Source organism: Molothrus ater, chromosome 28 (genome assembly GCF_012460135.2).
Source record: "Molothrus ater isolate BHLD 08-10-18 breed brown headed cowbird chromosome 28, BPBGC_Mater_1.1, whole genome shotgun sequence".
NCBI lineage: Eukaryota > Metazoa > Chordata > Aves > Passeriformes > Icteridae > Molothrus > Molothrus ater.
In genome coordinates this window covers 4,363,952-4,385,584 of record NC_050505.2, presented here as the reverse complement: position 1 = coordinate 4,385,584, position 21,633 = coordinate 4,363,952, and the positions used below count along the sequence as shown (strand labels likewise).

General features: G+C 57.7%; 2 protein-coding genes across 3 annotated transcripts; both read right to left on the bottom strand.

The window, feature by feature from the left end:
- Positions 1-3,590: 3,590 nt before the first annotated feature.
- MTHFD2 (methylenetetrahydrofolate dehydrogenase (NADP+ dependent) 2, methenyltetrahydrofolate cyclohydrolase) lies at positions 3,591-13,082 on the bottom strand. The gene is made up of 8 exons (XM_036396814.2): positions 12,978-13,082; positions 11,674-11,858; positions 10,809-10,931; positions 9,517-9,669; positions 8,878-8,985; positions 7,420-7,512; positions 6,445-6,570; positions 3,591-5,525 (listed from the first exon to the last, which is right to left on the bottom strand). Exons 1-8 carry the CDS (start codon positions 13,061-13,063, stop codon positions 5,386-5,388), a joined length of 1,014 nt encoding a protein of 337 aa, XP_036252707.1. The 5' UTR covers positions 13,064-13,082; the 3' UTR covers positions 3,591-5,385.
- An 867-nt stretch (positions 13,083-13,949) lies between these two features.
- LMAN2L (lectin, mannose binding 2 like) lies at positions 13,950-21,076 on the bottom strand. Of its 2 annotated transcripts, XM_036396812.1 has the most exons (9): positions 20,946-21,076; positions 20,741-20,859; positions 19,939-20,056; positions 19,378-19,460; positions 18,570-18,602; positions 17,183-17,344; positions 16,105-16,219; positions 15,902-16,021; positions 13,950-15,246 (listed from the first exon to the last, which is right to left on the bottom strand). In XM_036396812.1, exons 1-9 carry the CDS (start codon positions 21,073-21,075, stop codon positions 15,104-15,106), a joined length of 1,023 nt encoding a protein of 340 aa, XP_036252705.1. In that variant the 5' UTR covers position 21,076; the 3' UTR covers positions 13,950-15,103. The 2 variants fall into 2 exon arrangements, with proteins under 2 accessions (XP_036252705.1, XP_036252706.1); XM_036396813.1 differs by lacking the exon at positions 18,570-18,602.
- Between the last annotated feature and the right edge of the window lie 557 nt (positions 21,077-21,633).

Sequence of the window (21,633 nt, the reverse complement as noted above, 5' to 3'; positions counted from 1 at the left end):
TTTCCACAGGGAAATGGGAACGGTGGCTGCAGCAAAGCCCTTGGGTGGCCCACGCCCCATCCTCAGGAACGGCCCCGTCCCTCCCGCAGGAATCCCTGGTGGGGAATGCAAGGGTTCCCTATGGAGGAATCCCTGGTGGGGAATCCAAGGGTTCCCTATGGAGGAATCCCTGGTGGGGAATCCAAGGGTTCCCTATGGAGGAATCCCTGATGGGGAATCCAAGGGTTCCCTATGGAGGAATCCCTGGTGAGGAATCCAGGGGTTCTCCCTGCAGGAATCCCTGGTGGGGAATCCAAGGGTTCCCTATGGAGGAATCCCTGGTGGGGAATCCAAGGGTTCCCTATGGAGGAATCCCTGATGGGGAATCCAAGGGTTCCCTATGGAGGAATCCCTGGTGAGGAATCCAGGGGTTCTCCCTGCAGGAATCCCTGGTGGGGAATCCAAGGGTTCCCTATGGAGGAATCCCTGGTGGGGAATCCAAGGGTTCTCCCTGCAGGAATCCCTGGTGGGGAATCCAAGGGTTCCCTATGGAGGAATCCCAGGTGGGGAATCCAAGGGTTCTCCCTGCAGGAATCCCTGGTGGGGGAAGCTGAGGCTCCTCCCTGCAGGAATCCAGGATTTCCTCTGGCTCTGCTGCCCAGGGGCTCCATTCCCACCCTGTCCCCAGTGCTCCCAGTTTCCCCCAGCAGCGTTTCGGGGTCCCCAGGGGGCTCCTCCCGCCCGGGTGGGGGTCCAGGCTCCCTGCAGCTCCTCCCAGCCGTGCCAAGGGTTTAAAGGAATTTTCCTTCTCTCCAGCCACGGCCCAGGCCCAGCCCTGGAATTGATTTCTTCTCATTTTTCCTGGATGAATCCTTTGGGGTTTTCCCTCCCAGAGCCCCCAGGGCCTTCCCCTGAGCAGAACTGACCCGACACCGACACCAGAGGCACTGGGGCTCTCCTGGGACACCAGCGAAACAAACTCTGTAAATGGGACACCAGTGACACAAACTCTGTAAATGGGACACCCAGTGACACAAACTCTGTAAATGGGACACCAGTGACACACTGGGACACCAGTGACACACTGGGACACCCAGTGACACAAACTCTGTAAATGGGACACCAGTGACACGCTGGGACACCAGTGACACGCTGGGACAACATTATTGTTCAACATTACTGGAACTGGGACCCCAGTTAGACACTGTACATAGGACACCAGTCACACACTGCAGCTGGGACACCAGTTCAACACTGGGACCCCAGTTCAGCACTGTACATAGGACACCAGTCACACACTGCAAACAGGACACAGTGACACCAGTAACTGGGCACCAGTTCAACCCAGTAACTGGGCACCAGTTCAACCCAGTAACTGGGCACCAGTTCAACCCTGTTACTGCTCTGTTCCTGACCCCTGTAAATACCCAAATCCCCTGAGACTCGAAGGCCGTTCCCTGTTTATGGCATTTCTCCTTCTGGTTCTGCCGCAGCTCCGGGGACTCGAGGCAGCGCCCAAACCCTGCCCTGGTAACACCCAAACCCTGCCCTGGGAACACCCAAACCCTGCCCTGGGCATTCCCAAACCCTGCTCTGGTAACACCCAAACCCTGCCCTGGGCATTGCCCAAACCCTGCCCTGGTAACACCCAAACCCTGCCCTGGTAACACCCAAACCCTGCCCTGGGCACTGCCCAAACCCTGCCCTGGGCATTCCCAAACCCTGCCCTGGCACTGCCCAAACCCTGCCCTGGCACTGCCCAAACCCTGCCCTGGGCATTCCCAAACCCTGCCCTGGCACTGCCCAAACCCTGCCCTGGGCATTGCCCAAACCCTGCCCTGGTAACACCCAAACCCTGCCCTGGCACTGCCCAAACCCTGCCCTGGCACTGCCCAAACCCTGCCCTGGTAACACCCAAACCCTGCCCTGGTAACACCCAAACCCTGCCCTGGGCACTGCCCAAACCCTGCCCTGGTAACACCCAAACCCTGCCCTGGGCACTGCCCAAACCCTGCCCTGGTAACACCCAAACCCTGCCCTGGCACTGCCCAAACCCTGCCCTGGTAACACCCAAACCCTGCCCTGGTAACACCCAAACCCTGCCCTGGGCACTGCCCAAACCCTGCCCTGGTAACACCCAAACCCTGCCCTGGGCATTCCCAAACCCTGCCCTGGCACTGCCCAAACCCTGCCCTGGTAACACCCAAACCCTGCCCTGGCACTGCCCAAACCCTGCCCTGGTAACACCCAAACCCTGCCCTGGGCATTGCCCAAACCCTGCCCTGGCACTGCCCAAACCCTGCCCTGGGCATTGCCCAAACCCTGCCCTGGGCATTGCCCAAACCCTGCCCTGGTAACACCCAAACCCTGCCCTGGTAACACCCAAACCCTGCCCTGGTAACACCCAAACCCTGCCAGGGTGCAGAGTGCTCCGGGCAGGTCTAAAGTCTTAATCCTGGTTTAATTCTTTCCCTGCTGCCCAGGGCTCTGGGCAGGTTTAAGGTTTTAAGCCCGGTTTAAGTCACTCTCTCTGCAGTGTGCTCCAGGCAGGTTTAAGGTTTTAAGCCCGGTTTAAGTCACTCTCTCTGCAGCGTGCTCCAGGCAGGTTTAAGGTTTTAAGCCTGGTTTAACTCGCTCTCTCTGCAGCGTGCTCCTGGCAGGTTTGAGGTTTTAAGCCCGGTTTTGTTCTCGCCCTGGGCAGAGCTCGGCTCTGTGGCTCAGTTTGTCCCTTTTGGGCGAGGTCCCCCCAGGTTTTGGGGTTTTTGGAGCAGTCTCAGCCTCCAGCTGGACCAGGTTGGATTTCTCGTGACACAACCCAATAAAAACTTCCCACAGCCCAAGCCCTCCTGTGCTTCATTGGGGAAACCCAAAATTCCTCCCAGGCTTGGGCCAGGAGGGGCCCTCTGGGCCCTAAAAATAATAAATATTTCTATTTTTAAAAATATATAATTATATATATATATATCTATAAATATTCTAGATGTAAAATATATTATATATAATTATATATAAAATATATAATTATATCTATAAATATTCTCGATATAAAATAAATATATATAAAAATGTAAAAGGGAATTATATAAAATATGTAATAAAATATGAAATATAAAATTATATATAGAAACATAAAATAGAATTATATATAAATATAAATATATATAATTATATATATTATTTATGTATATAATTATGACTATAAAAGATCAATATAATTATATATAAATATAAAAGTTTATAGTCTATATTATATATAAAGATATATAATTACATATAGTTATATATAAAAAAGATGTCATTATATAAATATATATAATTATATACATAAATATAATTTATAATTATATATAAATATAAATTATAGATAATTATATAGAAATATGGAATATATTTCTATATAATTATGTAGAGATATAGAATATATAATTATATAGAGAATATAAATATATCAATAATTATATAGAGATATTAAAATATCTCATTCTATATAGGCTTTAAACCCAAGCCCTGCTCCTTTCCAGACCTGCAATAATCACATTATTTAAATATTTTAAATTATTAGAAAATCCCATTCTTATCGAAACTCATCATTCCAGGGCACACAAAGGAAATGTTTTGGTTTTCTCACATTTATTGAGGCCGCCTGCGCTGCTCCCCCTTCACACACGGGGCAGGAGAGCCCGGCCCCAGCTGCTCTTTGGTTACAGAGCAGGGTTTGGACATTCCCCATCAGTGCAAGGAGTGAGAAAAGCCCGGCCTAGAACAGGCTTTAAACATTCCCCATCAATCCAAGGAGTGAGAAAAGCCCGGCCTAGATCAGGCTTTAAACATTCCCCATTAATCCAAGGAGTGAGAAAAGCCCAGCCTAGAACAGGCTTTAAACATTCCCCATCAATCCAAGGGGTGAGAAAAGCCCGGCCTAGAACAGGCTTTAAACATTCCCCATTAATCCAAGGAGTGAGAAAAGCCCAGCCTAGAACAGGCTTTAAACATTCCCCATCAATCCAAGGAGTGAGAAAAGCCCAGCCTAGAACAGGCTTTAAACATTCCCCATCAATCCAAGGGGTGAGAAAAGCCCGGCCTAGAACAGGCTTTAAACATTCCCCATTAATCCAAGGAGTGAGAAAAGCCCAGCCTAGCTGCACTCTAGAACAGGCTACACCAGCCCAGGCCTGCACAGGCCCAGGACTAAAGTATGGCTTTAATTTTAATTTGTTTTTTCAAGTAATTCCTCTAGAGAAGAGTTCAAACTACAGATCCAGCCCTGAGGGGGAACCGGGAGCGCCAGGATCCAAACAGCTCCTGTAGGAGCAGGGCAGCTGATCCCAGCTCAAACACAAAGCTGAGCATGGGTAATCCCAGCTCAAACACAAAGCTGAGCATGGGTAATCCCAGCTCAAACACAAAGCTGAGCATGGGTAATCCCAGCTCAAAAACAAAGCTGAGGCTGGGTAATCCCAGCTCAAACACAAAGCAGGAGTGTGGATACAAAGCAGGGGGAGTTTGGGTAGTCCCAGCTCTATCACAAGCAGGGGGAGTTTGGGTAATCCCAGCTCTAACACAAGCATGGGGGGTTTGGATAATCCCAGCTCTAACACAAGCAGGGGGAGTTTGGGTAGTCCCAGCTCTAACACAAGCATGGGGGGTTTGGATAATCCCAGCTCTAACACAAGCAGGGGGAGTTTGGGTAGTCCCAGCTCTAACACAAGCAGGGGGAGTTTGGATAATCCCAGCTCTAACACAAGCAGGGGGAGTTTGGGTAGTCCCAGCTCAGCCCCGCCTGTGAGCCCAGGCTGGGGAAAGCCCCAGGTGCAGGAGAATAAATAACAAACATTGAAATATTGCATTTCCTGTCGGCTGCAATGGCTGCTTAGGCCTGGCTCCGAGGGGCCTCCTTAGGCCTGGCTCTGAGGGGCCTCCTTAGGCCTGGCTCCGAGGGGCCCCTGGTTAAGCCCAGCTCTGTTCAGGCAGGCAGAGCCTGGAGCTCCCAGGGTTTCAGCAGCTTCTTGGCAGCCATGGTGGTGTTCAGAGGGACCCCTTGATAAGCCTGGCTCTGAGGGACCCCTCGTTAAACCTGGCTCTGAGGGCCCCCTCATTAAACCCAGCTCTGAGGGACCCCTCGTTAAACCCAGCTCTGTTTAGGCAGGCAGAGCCTCAAGCCCTCGGAGTTTCTTGGCAGCGATGATGGTGTTGAGAGGGATCCCTGTTAAGCCCGGCTCTGAGGGCCCCCTGGTTAAGCCCGGCTCTGAGGGATCCCCGTTAAGCCCGGCTCTGAGGGCCCCCGTTAAGCCCGGCTCTGAGGGCCCCCTGGTTAAGCCCGGCTCTGAGGGCCCCCTGGTTAAGCCCGGCTCTGAGGGCCCCCTGGTTAAGCCCGGCTCTGAGGGCCCCCGTTAAGCCCGGCTCTGTTTAGGCGGGCAGGGCCCGGGGCTCGCAGGGCCTCAGCAGTTTCTTGGCAGCGATGATCGTGTTCTTCATCAGCATGGCCACCGTCATGGGCCCCACGCCGCCGGGCACCGGCGTGATGTAACTCGCCTTCTTCCTCACCCCTGAGGGGAAAAGCTCGGCTTAAGGGCCAGGCCAGGCTCCCCAGCCTAAAGCCACGCAGGTTCTGTTGGGATTAAGCTTTAGGAATGGGCTCTGGACAGGGGGCAAGGCCCAGCCTGGGTGTGGAGGCCGAGGTGGGGAAAAGCACCAAGCCAGGCCTGGAAGCACAAAGGTCCAAAACAGCAAAAAGCCAGGCCTAAAAGCACAGAGCTCTGGAAAGACCAAAAGCCAGGCCATAAAGTAGCAAAAAGCTGGGCCCAAATACACCAAAAAGCCAGGCCCAAAAGCACCAAAATCTGGGCCCAAAAGCACCAAAATCTGGGCCCAAAAGCACCAAAATCTGCGAGTGCCAAACAAACAGACCCAAAAGCATCAAAAAGCTGGGCCAGAAAGCACCAGGGCCTAAAAGCACTGAAAGCCAGGCCTAAAAGCTGATTTTTAGCACAGAAATGGCAAATCCAAGCCCAGGGTAGGAGCAGAGGCAGAGACCCAACTGCTGAGGCTCCTCTGCAGCTTCCCCATGGAATGTCCCCAAGCTCAGTGACACAAACCAGGCTTTGTCCCCTCCCCAGTGCCCACTAAAGCTGATCCTGAGCCCAGGAGCTGATCCTGAGCTTAAAGAGCTGATCCTGAGCCCAGGAGCTGATCCTGAGCCCAGGGAGCTGATCCTGAGCCTAAAGAGCTGATCCTGAGCTTAAAGAGCTGATCCTGAGCCCAGGAGCTGATCCTGAGCCCAGGGAGCTGATCCTGAGCCTAGAGAACTGATCCTGAGCTTAAAGAGCTGATCCTGAGCCCAGGAGCTGATCCTGAGCTTAAAGAGCTGATCCTGAGCCCCAAGAGCTGATCCTGAGCCCAGGGAGCTCATCCTGAGCTTTAAGAGCTGATCCTGAGCCCAGGGAGCTGATCCTGAGCCCTCCTCACCTTCGAAGTCCACGTCGCCCACGAGGCGGGGCCGGGCCGTGAGCGGGTCCTGCACGCGGGTGATGCCCACGTCGATGACGGCCGCGCCCTCCTTGACCATATCGGCCGTGATCAGGTTGGGGATGCCTGGAGAGCACAAAACCCCCTGACCCTCGGCGGGGCTCACGTCCCCTGAGCCCAGCGCCCCAGCCCAGCCGGGATCTCCTGCCTCCCCAGCATTGCTGGATTCAGGAATCCAAAGGGGTTTCTTCCAATCTAGAGCATCCTAAGAAATGCAAATGCACCCCCTGATCCCCCTCATTCCAGTGTTCTCAGGGTGGATGTTGGGGTGTCTGTGCAGGGATCTCAGGGTGGGATGTTGGGGTGCTGTGCAGGGATCTCAGGGTGGGATTTTGGGGTGTCTTTGCAGGGATTACAGGGTGGATGTTGGGGTGTCTGTGCAGGGATTACAGGGTGGGATGTTGGGGTGTCTGTGCAGGGCTCTCAGGGTGGATTTTGGGGTGCTGTGCAGCTCCCAGGGAGGGATGTTGGGGTGTCTGTGCAGGGATTACAGGGTGGATTTTGGGGTGTCTGTGCAGGGATTACAGGGAGGGATGTTGGGGTGTCTGTGCAGGGATTACAGGGTGGATTTTGGGGTGTCTGTGCAGGGATCACAGGGTGGATTTTGGGGTGTCTGTGCAGGGATTACAGGGTGGATTTTGGGGTGTCTGTGCAGGGCTCTCAGGGTGGATTTTGGGGTGTCGGTGCAGCTCCCAGGGAGGGATGTTGGGGTGCTGTGCAGAGCCAGGGGCTGCATCCAGGGCCCTGCTGGGTTCCTTCCCACCCCAAGACTCCCCAGCTCTGCCCAGCTGTGCTCAGGTGCCCCTGCCAGGTGCTGCTGCCCCCATTGCAAAGGCAGAACCCCAAAACCCGAGGCCGGGACACCCCAGGACACCCCAGTCCCTTCCAGAACATCCCAGCCCTACTGAGGCTGACCTGCAGCAGCCACCACGATGTCGGCGCGGATCGTGTGCTGCTTCAGCTGCTCCTTGGGCGTGTAGCGGTGCGAGATCGTCACCGTGGCGTCGCCTGCGGGCACAAGGGACACCAGGAGCGACCCTGAGCGAGCCCAGCACAGCCCAGCTGCCCTGGAGGCTTCTGAGCTACTGCTGGAAACAGAGAGGTTTTAATAGAAGATAACAAATTGTTCTCTTTCTTACAGAGGAAAGCTGAGCTGAGGGCAAGAGGGTTTTGCTCCTGCTGGAACACCCCACAAATGGGAATTTTCCTTTGTTCTGCTCCTTTCCTACTGAATTACCCAGGCCAGACCTCAGCCTCTGCCCAGCTGGCAGCCCCAGGTCTGGGGTGAAGCCCCACAGGTCCTGTGAGGATCTTTGTGCTTAATTTGGGAGAGAAACTTCTGGGCCTTTTGCTTTTTTCAGCAAAGAAGAATTTGGTCACTCACATTCCCGCAGGCCAGGAATTCCCACCCAGCACCCAAATTCACAGCATTCAGCACCCAAACCCAGCCAGGTCCCCTGCTTTGCTCCAAGGTGCTCCTCAGGAACATCGGGGCTGCTGGTGAGCCCCAGGATCAGCCTCGAGGGACAGGCAGGGATATGGGGTGGAACAGGACCTGGAGATGCTGAAGAAGGTTCAGGAGGTGGAACAGGACAAGGAGATGAGGAAGAAGGTGAGGGATGGAACAGGACAAGGAGATGCTGAAGGAGATGGAACAGGACAAGGAGATGCTGAAGAAGGTGAGGGATGGAACAGGACAAGGAGATGAGGAAGGAGGCTCAGGAGGCTCAGGGGTGGAACAGGACCTGGAGATGCTGAAGGAGCTCAGGGGGGCCCTTCTGGCTCTCCACAACTCCATGGGGACAGGAGGGAGGAGCCAGGGCAGGGCCAGGCTCTGCTCCAGGAAACAAACCAGCCTCAAGCTGTGGAGGAGAGGTTTAGGGCTGGGTATGGGGAAAAAATCCATCGTGGAAAGGTTGTAAAATATTGGAAGAGGCCACGCAGGGAAAGGGAGGAGTCCCCAGCCCTGGAATTGTCCAGAACACGCGTGGACGTGGCACTGGGGGCTGCGGTGCCCGTGGCTGAGGGATGGCTGGGTCTCATCACCCTGGAGACCTTTCCAGACCATTGCCCTGAACAACCCTGGCATCCCGAGGCCACACTGAGGATGATTTCACCAGGGCAGCTCTGGGAGGGGCCAGGGCAGCTCTGGGAGGGGCCAGGGCAGCTCTGGGCGGGTCCAAGGGAGCTCTGGGAGGGTCCAAGGGAGCTCTGGGAGGGGCCAGGGCAGCTCTGGGAGGGGCCAGGGCAGCTCTGGGAGGGGCCAGGGCAGCTCTGGGAGGGTCCAAGGGAGCTCTGGGAGGGTCCAAGGGAGCTCTGGGAGGGTCCAAGGGGGCTCTGGGAGGTTCTTTCCCCGCGGTGCCCCTGCCCTACCTCCGGGGCGCTCGTGGCTGCCGTCGGTGTGCAGCAGCATGGCGATGGGCATGCCCACGTTCTTGGACCTGCCCGCCACCACCACGTTCCTGCCCAGCGTGGGGATCCCTGCAGGGCACAGAGCACGGCCTCACACACGGCCCTGGGCTGGGAGGGACAGCTGAGCCCACCCTGAGAGCCCAGCACAGCACCCCAAAATCCACCCTGAGAGCCCAGAACAGCACCCCAAAATCCACCCTGAGAGCCCTGAACAGCACCCCAAAATCCACCCTGAGAGCCCAGCACAGCACCCCAAAATCCCACCCTGAGAGCCTTTAACAGGCACCCCAAAATCCCACCCTGGGCATCCCTGGGTGCCCTGCACAGCCCAAAACTGGGTGAGTTTTGAGCTCAGGCCACCTTAGGCCAGAGCAGGACAATCCCTCCCTGTCCCTGATGTCCCTCCCAGGACAGAACAATCCCTCCCTGGTCCCTGGCCACGCTGTCCCTGGTGTCCTGAGCAGGAATGCCCAGAAATCCCCAGGAGGCCTCACCTGAGCAGGAATGCCCAGGAATGCCCAGGATGCCCAGGAGCCCTCACCTGAGCAGGAATGCCCAGGAATGCCCAGAATGCCCAGGAATGCCCAGGAATGCCCTCACCTGTCCTCTGGATGATCTCCCAGACGCCGCGGGGCGTGGCGGGCAGCATGGAGTCCTGGTCCAGGCACATCCTGCCCACGTTGAGCACGTGGAACCCGTCCACGTCCTTGTGCGGGCTCACGGCGTTGCACACCCGGCGCTCGTCGATGTGCTCTGCAGAGGGCAGGGCCACAGCTGGGCTGGGCTGGGCTGGGCTGCCAGATGTGCTGCCAGATGTGCTGCCAGCTGGGACCGGGGCCCTGAGCCCTGGGATGGAGCCCGGAACCCAAACGGGAGCTCTGACCCTGAGCCTTCAGCTGGAATTGTGACCCTGAGCTGGAACGGTGACCCCAAACTGGAACGGTGACCCCAAACTGGAACGGTGACCCTGAGTCTTAAGCTGGAATTGTGACCCTGAGCCTTCAGCTGGAATTGTGACCCTGAGCCCTGACCTGGAATTGTCACCCCAAACTGGAGCTGTGACCTTAAACGTTGAGCTGGAATTGCAGCCCCAAACTGAAATTGTGACCATGAGCTGGAATTGGGACCCCAACCTGGAATTGGGACCCCAACCTGGAATTGGGACTCCAAACTGGAGCTCTGACTCCAGGTCCTGACCTGGAATTGCAGCCCTGAGCTGGAATTATGATCCCAGGCCCTGAGCTCTGACCCTGAGCCCTGACCTGGAATTGTCACCCCAAACTGGAGCTGTGACCTTGAACCCCAAGCTGGAACTGCAACCTTAAACTGGAGCTCTGACCTTAAACCTTGAGCTGGAATTGGGACCCCAAACCGGAATGGTGACCCCAAACCGGAATTGTGACCCCAAACTGGAATTGTGACCCTAAGCCTTGAGCTGCAATTGTGACCCTGAGCTGGAATTGTGGCTCCAAACTGGAGCTCTGACCCCGAGCCCTGAGCTGGAATTTCAACCCCGAGCCCTGAGCTGGGATTGCAGCCCCAAAGTGCAGCTCTGAGCCTGAGCTGCAATCCTGACCCTGGCCCTGAGCTCAGCCCCTGCAGAGCGTGGGGCCTGGCTGTCCCCAGCCCTCCCAGTGGCAGCTCCCAGCACAGGCCCTGAACGCCGTGCAGTGCCAGCCCTGCTCACACTGAGGGCATTTATCAGGCAACCCAAGGCCACGCACACCCAGCTGGGGGAGCTGACAGTGCCACACAGGAACGGCTGCCACGAGCCAGAGACTGAACCCTGCGGGCAGCTGCTGCTGAGGGCGAGGAGCAGGGCAGGGTCCCCCCCGTGCTGCCCCTGCCTTGGGAGCTCTCTGGGAATGCAGGAGGGGAACTGAGCTGCTCACCAGGCAGGGGGAGCTGCACCAGGAGCCCGTCCACGGCCGTGTCGCTGTTGAGTTTGGCAATGAGCTCCAGCAGCTCCTCCTCGCTGATGGAGGCTGGCCTGAGGATGGTCTCGCTGCTGATCCCTGCAATCGCCAAATCCATGGTGGCAGTCAGGCACAAAAGAGTGAATTCCCCATATTTTGTGCATTTTCCACCCTGTTTTGTTGGCTGGCTAAATGCGGGAGGTGCCCGCAGAGCATGGAAGGGTTTGTGCAGCTCCCAGGCTGGAGAGACCTTCACAGGCCTTGGGATTTGGGATTTGTTGTTGAGGATGATTTTATGGGGCTGCTGGCCTGGGAAAGGGGCTTTGGGACCCTGCCAGAGCACAAAGAAACCCAAGCAAAGGCTGCTGCCATGAAAATAAAACCACTTGGCCTGAGACAGTGGCCACAAAAATAAAACCACATGGCCTCTGGACACAGTAAAAAAGGGATGTTTGCCTCAAAATCCCAGCTCCAAAAGCAGCTTCAGCTGTTCAGACCCAGGTTAAAAGACACCACTTATTGCCCTGACCCCGAGCAGGACCTTAGACTGCAGGATGGAGCCAGAGAGCTGCTGAACAGGGGCTGTGTCCCAGGCAGATGGGGAAAAGGAGGCTAAAAATCCCCTCCTGTGCTTTTTATGGCTCTGGGAAAGCTGAAAAACCCCAATCCTCCCCTGAAGGATCCAACTGATCACATCCAACCACACCCCAGTACAACCGGGCAGCCACAAGAACCCAAATTCTGGGTGAAACCCAAAAACCAACAGGTGGGTACATCCCAAAAAAAAAGCTCCCAGCATCGAGGATTCCCAACCAAACTGGGAAGGAAAGCTCCCACTCACCCACATCAGCCGCTGCTTTGGTTTTGTTGAGCACGTAGGAGTGGCTGGCCGGGTTCTCCCCCACCAGCACCACGCTCAGGTGCGGCCTCCTGTTGCCGGCAGCCACCCACTGCTGCACCTCGTGCCGCGCCTCCTGCCGGATCTGCCGCGCCAGCTTCCGCCCCGAGATCACCACGGCGTCCCCCCTGCCCGGGAACAGCGTCAGCACAGCCCCGAACCCCGGCAGGACCGGGCAGGAAACCCGGGGGGAAAGGGAAAGGGTCAGCACAGCCCCGAACCCCGGCAGGAAACCCGGGGGGAAAAGGGAAAGGGTCAGCACAGCCCCGAACCCCGGCAGGAAACCCGGGGGGAAAAGGGAAAGGGTCAGCACAGCCCCGGGCACTCCGCTGCCAACCCCGGGCAGGATGGAGCAGGAAACCAGGAGGGCAAAAGCTCCATCGCTTGTGCTTTATCAGGGCCTTTGGCACCTCTGTGCTCGGTCACGTTTTAGGCTCGGTTCCAGCATCAAAGCTGGGGCCACATGGGGCGGAACTGGAATATCTGGAGCTGGGTCCACCTGGATCGTTGATTACACCCCAAAATCCTGCCCTGTGCAACCCTGGGGATGTTGTCCAAACATTGTTTGGAGCAGGGTGGGACGCTCAGGGGTCTCTGTCCCTGTCACACCAGGAGTGCTCAGGGTGGTCTCTGTCCCTGTCACCTCACGGAATGTTCTGGGCTCTCTGTCCCCCTCATGCCAAGGAATAATCAAGAAGAGGGGAGGGGTGGTCTCCCTCTTTCTCTCTCAGGGGATCTCTGTCCCCCTCATTCTGGGGGATGATCGGGCGGTCTCTGTCACCCCGGGGTGTCTCCGTTCCCCTCACGCCGTGGCAGCCCCGGTGTGAGGCGATCTGTGTCCCCCTCATCCCGGATACCTCTGTCCCCCTGGCCCCGGAGGAGCCCCGGTGCGAGGCGATCTCTGTCCCCCTCAGGCCGGGGGATCTCCATTCCCCTCACGCCGGGGCAGCCCCGCTCTGAGGCGATCTCGCTCCCCCCGTGCCGGGGCAGCCCCGCACTCCCACGCAAGGCGGCCGCGGGATTTCATCAGCCTGCAGCTCCCGCCGCAGCCGCTGGGGGCCCGCCCGCCACCCCAGAACTGCCGGGGCCAAACGAGCCGCGACCCCGGCCCGGGGACCGACCGAACCGAACCGGGCCGGGCCTCCCCCCCCACAGCCCTCAGCGCGCCGGACGGGCGGAGCGCGGCGGGCGCTGCTCCCACCTCCCTCCCAAGCATCCCTGCACATCCCCCGGTGTCCCGGTCGTACCGGGCGGCGCTGAGGTGCAGGCGGCGGGCGCGGGGCTCCACCGCAGCGCGGCGGAGGGCACGGAGGGGCTGGAGCGCGGCAGCCATGGCGAAGTCACACCTGACGATCGGCAGGAGCAGCTCTGACGGACGCGCGCCTTCCCGTCCCTTATGTACCCCGCAAGCCCCGCCCCAGCCGGCGGCAGCCAATGGGGTCCAGCCCCAAAAATGATTGATTGAGGTTCTCAGCTCGGGCGGCGGGAGAGCCGCCGGGGCCGGGCCGCAATGGGGGACCCGGAGCGACCGCGGCAGCTCCAAACGGGCTGAAAACCAACGTAAATACCACGGGATTGGTTATTTGGAATAACTGGTGTCACCTCCACCGTCCGGCAGTGGGCACGGCGTGGGTGGGTGAGAGGCTGGAGTGACCCCAAAGGTGCCCTGGTTAGTGCGGTTCCAGCGATGGGAGCGGCGGCGGAGCCCCGGGAGTGTCCTGGAATCACCCCCAGCCCAGCACCGGAGCCCCGGGATGGCCCCGGAGTCTCCCCGGTCCGGCACCGGAGCCCCGGAATGTCCTGGAGCCACCCCCAGCCCGGTACCGGAGCCCCGGGATCGCCCCTGCGCCGCGAGTGGCCCGGAAAGAGGGAGGGAGGGAGGGACGGACGGACGGCGGACACCAGCGGGGAATCCCCCGCTGTCTGCTCGAGGTAAGGGACAAAATAAAATTGGCAAAAATGCCACCAAATGCTGTGGCTGATCTCTGCTGTCCCCATGTGTCACTCGCCACCCACACAAATTCCCCCAAAAGTGGGGCTGGGACCCCAAGAAATGGGACAGGGACCCCCAGAGACCCCTCCCTATGGACTGGGGCCACCAGAAATGGGACAGGGACCCTCAGAGGCCCCTCCCCATAACCCTAAAACCCCAAGAAATGGGACTGGGACCCTCAGAGACCCCTCCCCGTAGGCCCAGACACGACAAAAAGAGACAAAACTCCAGGAAAACTCTCCTTGGAAACAGCTCCCAGCTCCCCAGTGCCAGCATGGACAATCCCCTCAGTCCCCTCCTCACCCTCCGGGGACCTGGGCACAGCTCCAGGCAAGGCACACGCCACCAGATAGGCCCAAAAAAGAAAACAAAACTCTGGGAAAACTCTCCTTGCAAACAGCTCCCAGCGTGGACAATCCCTCCAGTCCTCCCCCAGCCTGGGGGCCACCAAAACCCACCCAAAAACCCCATCCTGAGGCCACCAAAACCCACCCAAAAACCCCATCCTGAGGCCACCAAAACCCCGCTGGGGACCACCTGTCCTGGGTGGGCCCATCCTGGAAGGGTGCAGGGCTGGGATCCTGGTGGGTCCTGGCGAGGAGGGCGATGCCAGCCCCTGAGTGCCCAGGGCACCCCCAAGGCGAGCTGGGCACCCACTGTGGCTGGCAGAGCCTGAGGTAGGAGCAGCCCCAGGACACGACATGCAGGGGTGGCCACATGCTGGGAAACGGGCAGGGGGAGCCCCAAAACTGAGGAGGGGGCACTTCCAGTTCATCCAGCCGGGAAAAGCAGCAGCAGCGCCCGGAGGGGCTCGTCCCGGCCCAGAGGGGCTCGTCCGGGGGGGTTCTGGTGGCCACAGCCGGATGGTGGCACCTGGGAAGTCTCTGCACCCCTCAGCCGGGTTGGCACCGTCCCCATGGCAGGGATTTGGGGGGTCCTGGATGCCCTGGCACAGGTGGCAATGGGGATGTGACCAGTACGTGCCAGGGTGGGGCTCCTCGGGAGGGGCTCTGGTGGCCACAGCAATGAGAGAAGCGCTGGGGAGTCTCTGCACCCCTCAGCCAGGCTGGCACCGTCCCCATGCCAGGCATTTGGGGGGTCCTGGATGCCCTGGCACAGGTGGCAGTGGGGATGTGGCCGCCAAAAGTCCGGAGTGGGGCTCATCCAGGGGGGTTCTGGTGGCCACAGCCGGATGGTGGCACCTGGGCAGTCTCTGGTGGCCACAGCAACGGGAGAAGCGCTGGGGAGTCTCTGCCAGGGGTTCCAGCACCCCTCAGCCAGGCTGGCACCGTCCTTTGGGGCTCCCTGGCACCCTGGCACGGGTGGCAATGGGGACGTGGCCACCGCCAGCCCGGGCTGGGCCACCCCAGGGGTCTGGGCTCAGTAGAAGTGCTTGCGGCTCTGCTCCTGCCACTTGTTGTAGAGGATGATGCCGATGACAATGGCGAAGACGAGGGCCACCAGCGAGAAGAAGACGATGAGGAACAGGGCCAGGCCGCTCATGGGCTCCAGCGGCGCCTCCACTGCGGGACACAGGGATTTGGGGTTTGGGAGTTTAGGATGGGAGTTTGGAATTTTGGGATTTTGGGGTTTGAGACTTCGGGATAAGAGTGTGGGAGTTTGGGATTTGGGGATAAGGAACAGGGCCAGGCCACTCATGGGCTCCAGTGGTGCCTCCACTGTGGGACACAGGGATTTGGGGTTTTGGGGTCTGGGGACAGGAGTTTGGGATTTGGGGATGAGGAACAGGGCCAGGCCGCTCATGGGCTCCAGTGGTGCCTCCACTGTGGGACGCAGGACCACATTTGGGGTTTTGGGAGTTTGAGATTTTTGGATGGGATTTTGGGCTGGGAGTGTGGGATTTTGGGCTGGGAGTGTGGGATTTTGGGCTGGGATCCAAATATGGATTTTGGGATGGGAGCCCAACTCCCATATGGGACTTTGGTAGCTTGGGATGGGATTTTGAGATGGGAGTTTGGGATTTTGGGATGGGATTTTGGATTTTGAGATGGGAGTTTGGGATTTTGGGATGGGAGTTTGGGATTTTGGGATGGGATTTTGGATTTTGAGATGGGAGTTTGGGATTTTGGGATGGGATTTTGGACTTTGGATTTTGGGATGGGATTTTGGATTTTGGGATGGGATTTTGGATTGGGACATTCCCCAAACCCCACTCACTTCCCGGCAGCCTCAGGTTGTCCACCACGGGCAGGAAAACTTCCCGATCCCGCTTCTCCTCCTCCGGCGTCCGCTCCACCGTCAGCTGGTACAGCTTCAGCGAGATGATGTCGTGGTTGTCTGCCAAAAAAAAAAAACCCCAAATCCACCTGAGAACCCCACCCAAAGGCCCTAAATCCCCTCGGGGAGCCCCCGGGCCGTACCTGACAGGTCCCCGGTGACCGAGGATGTCCCAAAGTAGTAGCCCCGGGGCAGGCGCACGCCAGGGACGTCGATGCAGTCCCGCCACTCGTGCTTGCCGTCGATGTCGATCAGCACCTGCCAGGGAACCGCCTGAGCCTCTCCCTCCCTGCGCTTAAAGCCGCCTCAAGAGCTAAAGCTGGGCTTAAAATTGAGGTCTGAACCGCCTCAAGAGCTAAAGCTGGGCTTAAAATTGAGGTCTGAACCGCCTCAAGAGCTAAAGCTGGGCTTAAAATTGAGGATTGAACCGCCTCAAGAGCTAAAGCTGGGCTTAAAATTGAGGTTTGAACCGCCTTAAGAGCTAAAACTGGGGTTAAAATTGAGGTTTAGGATCGAAGGAAGACGCTGAGGAGCTGAGGTTAAAGCTGGAGGATGTGAAGGTTTTTGCGTTGGGAGGTGCTGGTGCTGAAGAGGACGTGGTGTAGGAGGGGAAGGTGTGGGGAAAAAATCCCAAATCCACCCTGGAATCCCACCTGGAGCCCCCAAATCCACTCAGGAATCCCAAATCCACTTGGGAATACCAAATCCACTCAGGAATCCCACCTGTAAACCCCAAATCCACTTGGGAACCCCACCTGGAGCCCCCAAACCCATCCAGATCCCACCTGGAGCCCCCAAATCCACTCGGGAATCACACCTGGAACCCTCAAATCCCATCTGGAACCCCCAAATCCACTCGGGAATCCCAAATCCACTCGGGAATCCCACTTAGAACCCCCAAATCCACTCGGGAATCCCAAATCCACTTGGGAATCCCACCTGGACCTCCCAAACCGACCGTGAGCCCCCTCTTGACGTAGCGGATGGCCAGGAAGGCGTCGTGGTGGAGGTTGTGCACCATGGCGGCCCAAATCCACTTGGGAACCCCACCTGGAGCCCCCAAACCCCCCCAGATCCCACGTGGAGCCCCCAAACCCCCCCTAGATCCCACCTGGAGCCCCCAAATACCCCCCAGATCCCACCTGGAGCCCCCAAACCCCCCCAGATCCCACGTGGAGCCCCCAAATCCCCCCCAGACCCCACATGGAGCCCCCGGCTGACCGTGAGGCGCCGCTTGACGTAGCGGATGACCAGGAAGGTGTCGTGGTGCAGGTTGCGCACCATGGCGGTGCAGCCGCCCAGCTCGGTGGGGCGCCCGTCGCGGTCGTGGTCGTAGGTCAGCGAGCCGTTGTTCACCATGGCGGAGATGTAGGGGAACACGCGCTGCCCGGGGAGAGGGGGGAGAAAACGGGATTGGGATCCCTGGAGGAGGAGGTTTGGGATGGCGGGGAGATGCTGGGAAGGGAGGTGGGGTGGGGAGGGGGGTGCTCAGTGCAAGAGCAGAGTGATCCCAAAGTTCTCCAAGCACGACCCCAAAGGCCTTCGAGCAATGTGGGAATGACCCCAAAGTGCTTCACCCCACAGAGATCTGCTCCAAACAGCAAGGGAATGATCCCAAAGCTCTCCAGCCAACACTGGAATGATCCCAAAATCCTTCACCCACCAGGAGTCAGCTCGGTGGAAGAGCAGAGTGATCCCAAAGTTCTCCAACCATGACCCCAAAGTCCTTCACCCACAGGGATCTGCTCAACACAACGTGGGAATGATCCCAAAGTTTGTCACCCCACAGGAGTCAGCATGGTGGAAGAGCTGAGAGTGATCCCAAAGTTCTCCAACCATGACCCCAAAGTCCTTCCATGATCCCAAAGTCCTCCAACCAACACAGGAATGATCCCCAAGTCCTTCACCCCACAGGGATCCGCTCAGCACAACATGGGAATGATCCCAAAGTTTGTCACCCCACAGGAGTCAGCTCTGGTGGAAGACTCCACTGGAGTGATCCCAAAGTTCTACAACCACGACCCCAAAGTCCTTCAAGCAATGTGGGAACGATCCCAAAATCCTTCACCCCACAGAGATCTGCTCAACACAACATGGGAATGATCCCCAAAATTCTCCAACCAACACTGGAACGATCCCAAAATCCTTCACCCACAGAGATCTGCTCAACACAACACTGGAACGACCCCAAAGTTCTCCAGCCAACACTGGAACGATCCCAAAGTTCTCCAACCAACACTGGAACGATCCCAAAGTCCTTCACCCCAAATGATCTGCTCAGAAACCACCGGGATGATCCCAAGCTCCATCCCTGTGGATCTCAAACCCCAGAAACCTCAGAAACCACCGGGATGACCCCCAGGTCCATCCCTGTGGATCCCAAACCCCAGAAACCTCCAAAACTACCGGGATGACCCCCAGGTCCATCCCTGTGGATCCCGAACCCCAGAAACCTCCTCAGACAGCGCCGGGAGGGCCCCAAGTCCATCCCTCGGGATCGTCTCCCGCGATCCGGCACCGAGCCCCCGCTCCCTCTCCATGCAGCCTCTCCGGGGCCCCGCGCGCGGGAGCGGGGAGCAGCTCCGGGCGGGACGGCGGGAGGCAGTACCTGGTTTCCAGGGCTGTACCTCCTCTTCTGAGCCTGCCCTCCGGGATTAGCACAAAGCAAGAGAGAGCAACACAGTCACAGAGTCCAGCAGGGCCCAAAATCACGGGCAATTTGCTTTTTTTTCTCCTTCTTGGAGCTCCTTTTGTCCTTTTTGGAGCTCTTTTGGTCTTTCTGGGGGTCATTTCAATCTTTTGGAGCTCCTTCTGATCTTTTGGAGGTGTTTTGACTTTTTTGGAGCTCTTTTTGACCTTTTTGGGGCTTTTTTTTTGGTCTTTGGACCTCTTTTTGACCTTTGAGATCTCTTTTTGTCCTTTTTAGAGCTTTTTTTGATCTTTTGGAGCTCTTTTTGATGTTTTTGGAGCTCTTTTTGACCTTCTAGAGGTATTTTTGTCCTTTTGGAACTCTTTTTTACCTTTTTGGAGCTCTTTTGGTCTTTGTGGAGCTCTTTTTGACCTTTTTGGAGCTTTTTTTGGTCTTTGGAGATCTTCATGACCTTTGAGATCTCTTTTTGACCTTTTAGAACTCTTTTTGATCTTTTTGGAGATCTTTACGACCTTTTAGATCTCTTTTTGACCTTTTTGGAGCTCTTTTGCCTTTTTTTGAGCTCTTTTTGATCTTTGGAGCTCTTTTTGTCCTTCTCAAGCTCTTGTTGATCTTTTTTTGATTTTTTTTTTTGGAGCTCAGCTCGAAAACTCTCTCCCAATTTCCCTGACAAAAGTGGAACAGGAAGAATGGGAAGAGGAGGAGGAAGAGGAGGAGGAAGGAGCTCTGAGGACGAAGAGCTGCCTGTGACACTGGTGGCCCTCACCTCCTGCTGCTTCTCCTCGTTGGGATACGTGTCCACGAACACTCCCAGCCCCAGGAAGTTGTCCTTGCTCCCAAAAACAGGTCCTGGAAGGGGAAAAAGAAACGTTGGGAATAGGTTGGGAAGCTCAGGGAAGAAGTTTGGCACTTGCTTGGGAAAGTCCTCAAGGACCATCCAGTCCCACCCCTGTGGATGAGCCCAGGTTGCTCCAAGCCCTGTCCGAGGTGTCCCACGTGTCCCCCAAGCCCTATCCAAGATATCCAAGGTGTCCCAGGTGTCCCCAAGCCCTGTCCGAGGTGTCCCAGCTGTTCCCAAAGCCTCTCCAAGGTGTCCCCGGTGTCCCCAGACCCTACCCAAGGTGTCCCAGGTGTCCCCAAGTCCTGTCCAAGCCCCGTCCATGGTGTCCCCAAGCCCTACCCAAGGTGTCCAAGGTGTCCCCCAAGTCCAGGTTGCTCCAAGCCCTGTCCAAGGTGTCCCCGAACCCTTTCCAAGGTGTCCCCAAAGCCTCTCCAAGGTGTCCCGGGTGTCCCTAGGCCCCCGTCCCGAGGCAGGGACGGTGCTGACCTGGCTGCATCCTGTCCTTGGTGTACCAGATGGCGAATCCATCTCCGTTGAGGTTCTTCTTGCCTTGCCCGTGGATCTTGAAGTGCACCTGCATCTCCCAGTCCCGCAGGTAACAGGGCTGGCAGAGAGGACAAAGAGTGGGAAATTCAGCAATCCTGCATTCCCTAATTCCACACCCACCACGCCCTGGGCTCCCTTCTCCGAATCTTGGATGATTAATCCCAAAATAACCCCCATCATTAATCCCAAAAAAACCGTCATTAATCCCAGGAAATTGGTTGTCACCCAAGGGTTGAACACCGAGGGAAGGACTCCAACAAAATCCAGGAAAGCAGCAGGAAAACCTCAGGAGCAGCTGCTAATTGCAATTATTAATAATTATTAATTAGCTGCCAATTAATTCTGTGCTCTGAGGGAGCCCTGGCAGTTTTTTGGGAGATGGAATTCCAAGGAAAAATCCGATTCCTGTTTTGGGAATCCCAGTCCCACTTTGGGAATCCCTCTCCTGACCCTCTCCCCCTCCTAACCCTGCCCTGATCCCAATCCTGATCCCAATCCTGAGCCTCTCCTGCCCTGATCCCAATCCTGAGCCTGACCTTCTCCCTCTCCTAACCCTGCCCCAGTCCCAGTCTTGATCCCGACTCTCTCCTGCCCTGATCCCGATCCCAATCCCAATCCTGACTCTCTCCCCCATCCCATGGATCCCATCCCAACCCATTGATCCCATCCCCTCCTATCCCCTTGATCCCATCCCATCCCGGTCCCCTCCTCTCCCGCCCCTCTCCCGGTGCCCCCCGCTCACCACTCGGTTCCACACGGCTCCCTGCTTGCTCTGCACGTCGGGGGTGAGGCGGATGAACTGGGTCATGACCATGGCGTTGCCCAGCAGGTCCCAGAGCCCCGAGCTGGCCGAGCCCACACCTGCGGCCCACACGAACCGTCGGTACCGGCCACCGGCACCGGTCACCGGGCACCGTCCGCCAGCACCGCCCGCCCTCCCCGCTCACCCTGGTACGGCTTGGACAGCGAGTGCTCGCGTTTGAGGTGCTCCTCGGTCTGCTCGGCCGCCGTCCCGCCGAGCTCCAGCAGCACGGCCAGCAGGACCAGCCCGGCCCGCCACCGGCCCGCCGCCGCCATCTTTCCCCCACCGCGCCGCGGCCCGCCCCGCGCGCCCATTGGCTGGCTCGCACCTCTGTCCCCGCCCATTAGGGGAAGCACCAATGATGATTGGTCAGGTGAGCTGTCTGTCGGCTGGATGTGCGAGGGGGTGATGGGTAATGCAGTTCCGGCGCCTGGTGATGGCAGCCGCCATTGAGCTGGGTGACCTCCCTTCTCCCGGGTCCTAGTGCCACCCCCGAGGCTCTGGTGCCACCCCGGGCCGAGTGACGTCACACGGGGCCTGTCCTTGTGCCCCCAGCAGTGTGACTCCCTCAGCGTGGGCGTGGCCCTCTAGGTGACGTCACCCCGCGGTTGCCCCCAGGATCGTTTCTCCCTGCTGCGGGGTGTGACGTCACATCAAAGGTGTCACCGAGGGGGTGCGGCCAGAGGAGAGACCGGGGGCGTGGTCCTGTGCGTGATGTCACAGTAGGGGCGTATCTCTTTAAGATCTTCGCTACACCCCGTTGGGAGGAGCCGTGTCTCCGCGTGACGTCACCGATGAGGGCGTGGGCAGAGCGTCCTTCCCCTCCTCTGGGC